The sequence below is a fragment of the Marmota marmota genome, unplaced genomic scaffold (assembly GCF_001458135.2).
Source record: "Marmota marmota marmota unplaced genomic scaffold, marMar, whole genome shotgun sequence".
NCBI lineage: Eukaryota > Metazoa > Chordata > Mammalia > Rodentia > Sciuridae > Marmota > Marmota marmota.
Genome location: NW_026000283.1, coordinates 1,233,817 through 1,242,441, shown reverse-complemented (window position 1 = coordinate 1,242,441; position 8,625 = coordinate 1,233,817). Strand labels below are relative to the sequence as shown.

Sequence of the window (8,625 nt, the reverse complement as noted above, 5' to 3'; positions counted from 1 at the left end):
GAGACACTGCAAAACAGGAGTTCCTTGCTTTAGGGGAGTGCATCAGCAAAATGTCTATATTCCAAGTGTCATAATTGAGAGCTGTATTAGAAAAGTATATATATTTTGTACCTGCAAGATCATCACTTGAAGACTGTACATTGCTAAGAATACTTGCACGTTGAAAGAGGGTTGTGAACTGCCAGTACAAAAGGGAAACATTGTGTTAGTCCTCTGTCCTTTGTTGAGTAGTGAACACTAGAAATACCTAGAAACCCTCAAGGGTGGAGCACCACCATTGTGGCATTGTACCCCATAATCTGTATGTGCTATAGACTCAAACAATTGTTCTCTGGGGCTTTAGATGTTTCTATGCTTGACTTCTCATCATTCTAAACAATGATGACATCCAGAATTGGCCCCAGACTGGGATGCAGAATTTAGCTGCCCTTGTGGGATCATTTCAAGGTCTTCAATGTCCCAAGTCACAAAAATGTCAGTCATGTCTGCCTCCTGCATCCTGGGACATGGAATATATTACAGATCTTCTCTAAGAGAAGGTAATGATGTGAGGGACAAGGTCTTAAGGGACATAAGAGTAAAGGGATGTTTATGTTATCATTCCAATTTCCTTTTAGAGAATTCTTAGCAATTGTGTGGTCTGGAGCCAAAAAGTGGTAGGGTGCATGGAAGTGGTGGTCAGGCATGAAGAATGGCTCAGGCCCTAGCTTTCCTCTGTGGACCTTTATCACTTTTTGGAACTAAGAAGCAGCATGGTCTGGAAGGCATAAAATAGGCTATGGCAGGTGGCTTGGCTATAGGGTAGCTACTCCATGGTGGTGTCAGTTCCAAAAGAAGTGGAACATCAACAAAGTAATGTCTAAATACATGCAAGATGAGAAATGTGTTCTGTTTGGGTGGAGAGCAAAATATATCTTAAGAGTTTGACTCTAGTTCTTCCAAGAGCATTTGGGACAGCTTATGGGTTAAGATATTACCAAATAGGATACTTAAAGTGATAAACTAGGACAGGGACAATCTAAAGCAGTGGTTCTCAACCCTGCCTGCACAATAGAACCACCTGGTGGAATTTAAATAATATAGGCTTTGGGATCACCCCAACTTAACAGGAATACCTGAGGACAGAGCAAGTACAGGAATGTTTTTTTCAGTTCCCCACGTGCGGAGTTATGCAGCCAGGTTGAGAAGCTGGAAGGGCAGATAACACCAAACCCCTCACGTGAGTAGATTAAGTCTGTGGTTCTTGGTGTTGGTTATACATTATAATCCCCTGGGGAACTTTTAATGTACAGTTGGTAGGGGCAGCCTAATGAATAAAAATTTCTGGGGGTAGGAGCTGGGCACCAGTTATTTTTAAAGTTTGCCATATGGTTCTGATGTACAGCGAATGTTGAGACCTTCTCTGCTCTTCGTGGTGGTTCATAAATATAACTGCATCACATTCCTGGGGAGAGTGTTTGGGAACTCCTGATATGGAGACCAAATTTGACTCTGAAGCTAAGTCATTATTCCAGTCAACAAATGTTTGTTGAGCATCTACTATGTTAGGGATACTCAGTGTGAGGGATATAGTCATGAACTAAAGAGAAAAGGCCCCCGCCTCATGACTCATAAACACATACACACACGTTTTATGTATATATGTATGTGTGTGTATATGTATGTATGTATGTATATATATATATAATCTCCAGAGAATAAGAACAGGTGAACAGGTATTTTTGTCAGCTTTGTTTACTGCTGAAACTTCATTGTCTGGCATAGTAGCACTTGATAAATAATTGTTAAATGAATGGTGAATTAAGTACTATGAACAAAATAAAGTGTGATAAGGGGTTTAGTTTACGTATGTGTATTTTTCATGGGGTGGTCAGGAAAGGCCTCACTGAAAAGATAACCTTTAAGCAAAGGCCAGAAGAAGATGAGGGAGCAAGCCCCACAGCTATCTTGGGGTGGGGAGTTCCTGGCAGAGGAAGAGCAAGTGCAAAGGCTCTGAGGTGGAAGCAGGCATGGCATGTTAGGGGAGCTGGAAGGAGATCACTGTGGCCGGAGGAGTAGAAATTGACAGGTAATGTGGAAAGGAGGGGAAGGAGTGGGTAGCTCATGTAGGGGCTTGTAGACCATGTAAGGAGTTTACCATGAAAAGAAACAGTGGCCTCTTTTTCTGAGTCTGACACTGGAGAACTCCTGCATTCATATATACAGAGACTACCATTTTCCTGGAACTACATACCAGCAGTTATTTCTGTGCCACTCATTAAAGCACACTGAGTATCTCAGTGGAGCATACCTTTAACTAGAATTTTATAGCTAAAAAAGAAAAAGCAAGTCAGAAGAACAATTAGAAAAAAACAGTCTAGATGAACCGGGGAATCAGCTTGGCAGAAGGAACAGCCTGTCAGTTGGCCTCCAGATGGAGATTCTACCTGTCCTCTATAATTTTACTTGCAAATTGTGGTCTCTAATGAAGCCTGAGGTGGTCACACAAATGCTACTATTGATAAATAAGAAATGACTGGAAAATTGATGGCTGTGTGTGTGTGTGTGTGTGTTCATATGCTAGGAGCGGGATTAGACTGAACCAGAGGGAAAGCAAGGGTGATATAAAACAGAGAAGGTTCTGTACCTTCTGCCCTTGTGGGAGATTTACTGGGGAGGGGGTTTTGTAGGCCAGTCCTCCATAACATTGGGATATGGTTGGAATCAGTATTTATTTGTCTTAAGAAGTGCCTCGTCCTCTCTGAAGCATCTCTGTCCCAACCAGGCTTCTCCCCAGGTCTACTTGTGAGTGCCATAGGACTCACTCACTGCCTTTCCCTCAGAGGTTGCAGGAATAGCATTAATGAGTGGAACTGAACTAAAAGGCACCTGTGGCTTACTCTGCACACTAAGACAGGGGCAAGAACCACAGGTGAGGACTTTGTTGAAGGGAATTTTAGGTATCAGGAGTGAACCCCAGCTGGGACAGATTTGGGCAAGAGAATGGTGAACAAAGGGTGGTCCCTCAGGGCACAGCACACAGGTATTTTCTATTTCACCTTAATGATCAGGCCATTTCTTCCAGGGTCCCACTGGATAACAATGAGCCTGTGAAAAATACTTACCTTAACACTGCCTGACCTTTCTGGATCTAGCTCTGCAAGACTTTCTGTGATGAAAACAGAGTATTAGGAAACAGTTATTTCTGAGACACAATAATTATTTTTAGAACAAAAGCAATTTAAATACTTCCATCAAAGAATCATAGAATTTAGGCAAACAGAAAAAGCTTGAAGAGGCTAGATCTCTAGAATGCTGGGTACAGGTCTTGGCTCTTTCCTCCAATACTGGGAAAGATGGAGTGTGATGTGGTGGAAGGAATCCAGGCTAGAGTGCCAAAAGAGGCAATCTCTTCAACTAGCTATGCATCCTTGTATAACTACTCAAACTCCAGGCCTCTTTGCTCATCTGTAAAATGAGAGATTAGGCTGTAGAGGATTTCCAAGAGCCCCTTCAACTCTTTGGTTGTATATAGTTTAAAAGCATAATCTTTCTACTTACTATATCTTGTGCCTGGGACCCTCTTCTAGATCTTCCTGTGGCTGACTCCTTGTCATTAAGGACATGTTTCTGGACTTCATGTTTACTCTTAATTTTCTTTCATATTTATTCAGAGATTCTACAAGTACTTACTGAATACCTACTAAGTGTGTCTTTTCTAGGCATGTGGGAACACAGTGAACAGAACAAAATCCTAACATTCTAGAGAAGGGATATAGATAAATAATAGAAATATGCAGTCTATCAGATGGTATAGTGCTAGGGAGAAAATTAAAGCATGGAAAGTCATAGGGAATGTTGGGGTGGCTGTGAGGTTTCAATTTTAAAGAGGGTGCTCAGGGAAGGCTTTCACTTAGAAGATGATGTTTGAATAAATATCTAAAGGTGGTGAGGAGTAACCTGTGCAGATATATGAGAGAGGACCATTGCAGGCAGCCTTGCAAGTGCCCAGTCCCTGAGATAGGAGAATGCCTGATGTGTCTGAGACTTGGTGTAGCTGGAATGGAAATGATTTAAGAGAGATCATCAAGAGAGGTAGTCAGGAAGGTTATGGGGAAGGAGTGGTGTTTAGACCTTCAAGGACCTTGTAAGTCATTGTAAGGGATCTGGGTTTTACTCAAGGTAAGAATGGGAAGTACTTATTCATATCTAAAATTTTTGTGTTTATGTTTCCTGCTTTCACATGCACTCCCAAGTTAAGTCCCATGAGGGCAAGCACTTTTTGTTTGATTCACAACCCCAGCACTTGAAACAGTGTCTAGCACAAAGAAAGTGCTCAGTGAATATTTGCTGAATAAATGAATGAATTGTGTAGGTATAGTATTACCAAAAGATACATTAACTAAGGGTGACTTAAATAATGAAGTTGAACAAAATACTGACATTGTAGTCAGGTTTAGAAGATTTTGAATTTACATTCTGACTCATTGTATAACCTTGGGCAACAACTCTTTATGCTGAATCTCATTTTCTTCATCTCTAAAACTAGGAGGTTTTTTGTACTCAATGACTTATTTTGGGCTGTATAGCCCTTGATTCCACAATGTAGGAAACACATCATGATGTATCACCACCCTTTGCAGTATGATGTGTTAGTGGAATTCTGACATACTGCAATTCCATGATTCATCTTTTAATAAATGTCATTTCCACCTTTGGGTGGAGAGGACACTTTTCTTGAGTAAATCCTTGAGTGAATTGCAGACTTGAAATAGTCAAGGTCAAAGCAAGTAATGTGGTTTGAGTTTCAAGGCCATCTTTACAGTAAATATGACACTCCTACATCAAGTGCTGTCCTTGTTGGAACCACACTGATGCTGAGGTTTCAACAAACTGAGGACCAAACATTCAACTCATAAATATTTTAATGAGTGGATTCTAACAGATAAAAATAAAGTGGAGTCCATCCTAGTTACATTTTAATGTAAGCAAATAAATTCAGGTTTAATCTTTAGCTTTAAATGATTTTTTAAAATATATTTTAGTAGGGTTAAGCTACTTATACAAACCAAGCATACACTCTTAAGATGATTAAATTTTAGTAGTGTGGGGTTGGGTCCCCATATAAATTATCGGTGTGATAAACTCTTTTTTCCTGGTAAGTTCTCACAGGAGTACGATAAATGTGAACTTAAATATCATATCATATGCTCTATCATTAATAATTAATGAAATTGCCCTTTGAAAAGGCAAACTAGTTGGTTCATGTGAACTAATTAACTGACCTAGTATTCCTCCAAAGTAGGTCAACCTACTGGAAAACCCAGGATTAAATTCAGGTTTGACAATAGGAAAACTCATCAATGCAATTTACAAAGTCTCCTTTTAAATATCATCTAGTTTAAATTAGGGAAAAAATCAATCCAACCTTCTGTTATTTTGGCACTTGGATCTGGGGGGCGATCATCATCACTACTAAAAATAAAAGGTAAAAGACATTTAATTTTCTATGATTTAATACGTGAAGGAATGCTAATTAAGCAAAAGAACATATGTCAAAGTCATTATTCATATAGAAGCAAGTCTGAAATGATTGTGTCTCTGGGTTCTCAAATCATGTGCAAATGATTGCTATATTGACTTTTATTTGGTCTTATATATATATAGCTTCCTCTTCTCCATTGATGCAAATAATTGAAGGTTCCCTACATCACGAATCTTGTATGTTAAAACAATCCTGAATGGTGGGCTGGGGTTGTAGCTCAGAGATAGAGTGCTTGCTTCGCACATGTGAGGCCCTGGTTTGATCCTCAGCACCACACACAAAAAATAAACAAAATGAAAATAAAGATATTGTGTCCATCTACAACTAAAAAAATATTTTGAGGGCTAGGGATGTGGCTCAAGCCGTAGCACGCTTGCCTGGCATGCACACGGTGCTGGGTTCGATCCTCAGCACCACATAAAAATAAAATAAAGATGTTGAATCCACCGAAAACTAAAAAATAAATATTAAAAAACTCTCTCTCTCTCTCTCTTTAAAAAATATTTTGAAAAATCATGAATGGAGATAGGGTCAAGAGAGAGTCAAGAGTAAGTGTCCTAAAAGGGTATCAGGTCAAAAAGAAACCTTAATTTCATGGTGCCAAGAAGAAAAGAATGTAGGTACAACCAGGTCAGTTTTTCTCCTTATACCCACTATCTCCCATGATACAAAGTGCTACTCTTCCTAGTTTGTGAATTCTTATAAATGTAAGAACAATTTTAGACATGTTTTGGCCATTCTAGGAAATAGCATCAATCGGACATCAAGTGTACAGTATACTTTGATCCTCTCTGTCCTCTGTAAATTTTGCCTAGCCCAGCCTTTGCTTCTATTGGCTTTCTCAACTTGGATGGTCTTTTTAATTACATTTTATCCATCCTTAAATGCTAAAATCAAACTCCATTACTTTTGAGATTTCTTCTTGGAATACTTCAACTTACACCTTCTCCTTTATTCTTGAGACTCCTTTGACAGTCAATGCCACATTAGTTGAGCATTTAGATCCTTAAGGGAATTAAGCTGGACAATCTCTGGGCAAGCCATTAGCACAGGAACTATTGTTTACCCAGTGCCTGGCTCCCAAGCTCAAAAACCTAACACATTAAAATCCTAATCTAACTACTCTAATTGGACCACTATATACTGAAAATCAAGTCTGAGGAGAAGGAAGTAGAGTCAGATAAATAGAAATGGGAGAGAAGATGAAATGTGAAGATTCAGGAAGTAACCAGAGCAGGGAAACAGGGGAGATGGGGTGAAGATTGAGAGGCTAAACACTACTTCATAGGTTGACTCAGGGGCCCCATTCTTCCCCTAAGCATAATATTTATTGCAGATTTCTATTTTCTTAACCAACTCATGTTGCTTTAACTGAGGGTACCTGGAATATGAAGGCAAATCATCTTCATTGTATGAGGATGAACTCATGATTCTATGTATGGCAAAATGTATTGGTTCTGTGGAAGATCTCATTTCTTCTACCTGGAAAAGTACCAGTTGAGTATTATACAAAGTAGCATTTATAATAAGTCAAGTCAAAGTATACTGTAGCATTTCCTTAGTTTTCTATATAGCCATCATTTTAGACAAGGCACACTGTGTTTGTGTTTGGTCATGAAATCTCAAATAGCTACCCAGTAAAGAGCAGACTGATTTGGTGAGCTAGCTCCTGCAGTGACCAGAGTTGTATCTCTGTTTTCTCTGGTTCACTGCAGCTTCTGGGTTAATCCAGGAAATCCTAAATCATATGCAGTCTCAAAATACATGCTATGATACGACTTTTTGGGTACGGCCAACACAAGAAATCAATGGCTCCCAGACCATCACTAAGATAAGGAACCAGGGACAGGAGTTGTGTCAAAGTGATTGCAGGCTCACAGGCTGATTGCAGGTGGAATATTCAACATAGTTTGACTAACTTGCTGTGTTTCAACAAGTTGGTAAAGTAGGTTTTAAGGAAAAAGTTGGCTAAGTAGCTTGCTCCAAGGTTACACAGCTAGTAAGTGGCAGAAACAGAATTCTAACCCAGAGAGGCTGAATCTGCATGCCTCATTTCACTTCCTTCAGCCTATCTTCTGATCAAGTTCAATGGCATTTAGTTTCTGTGCACCAAACTTATAATGAATATTTGCCAACCAGCACACAAGAAATGATAAAACCTATCATTTAAAATAAGTAGCCTGCATTTCTCTTTACTGATTCCCAATTTCTGTTTTTCTTGTGCTTCTGTTAACTTAAGACTTTCTCCATGATCTTTTTTTCCCCTCAATTAAGGCTCCTAGCTTTGTCTGTTAATCATTTACCATTCACTGTGAATATCATCAGAGGTAGTAGAGACTCACTAAATCCAGTTTAGTACCTTTTCTTTCTTACCCATGATACATTGCTTGAACCACATTTGTAAAACTCTCTACCTTCTCCAAAAAATCCCAACACTAATATTAGTCATATTCCTCACTTACACTAGATCGTGTCTTTCTCTCCCAATAAGAAGAATTTGTGTCAGTTGAGGATTTCAAGGTAGGGACACGAACTTCAGAAACAGTTATTTTTGGTTCTGTCATCTTAGATTCTCTCCACTGGGTTGATATTCTTTCAATATTTTTTATAGATGTTCTAGAATTGGGATGACGATATTTGCTAAATGATAGAAATTTTTTCAGACTTCTCTTGCTCACTAGTGGCTTAGGGGATGTCACTGGGTTTGCAATGGGCTTTGTGTCTTCTTCTACTGGGCCTTGAATTGGTTCTTCTGTAAAAGCTTCTTTAACAACTTCTTGTAGAATAACTTCATCTTCGTCAGAAGTTAAGCCCTCTTCTACCTTGTTTTCTGACCCTCTTTTATCAATATCATGAGCTACCAGTCGGATGATAAGATCTTTTTTGTTCTGGACATCCTTTAAAAGTTCCACTTTAGTGATATCAGGTTTTAACAGATTCTGAAAAGAATTCCTACTTGCTGTCTGGAATTGAAGAGACAATGAATATTAAAAACAATTGCCACAGTCACTTTTCCTGTGGTTCATTTATAATAAGGTAATTTTATTATATTTTCTACTTAGTAAATTGTTTATATTCAAGTGATATTTACTTATATATTA

At 38.9% G+C, this 8,625-nt stretch overlaps 1 protein-coding gene across 1 annotated transcript in view; it reads right to left on the bottom strand.

Moving 5' to 3' along the window:
• Positions 1 to 7,965: 7,965 nt before the first annotated feature.
• Positions 7,966 to 8,625, bottom strand: part of LOC107153021 (fibrous sheath-interacting protein 2-like) — a 67,604-nt gene continuing 66,944 nt past the window's right edge. The window contains exon 15 of the mRNA XM_015498535.1: positions 7,966 to 8,487. Within this exon, the coding sequence (XP_015354021.1) occupies positions 7,966 to 8,487 (522 nt within the window). The remainder of the gene's footprint in view (positions 8,488 to 8,625) is intronic.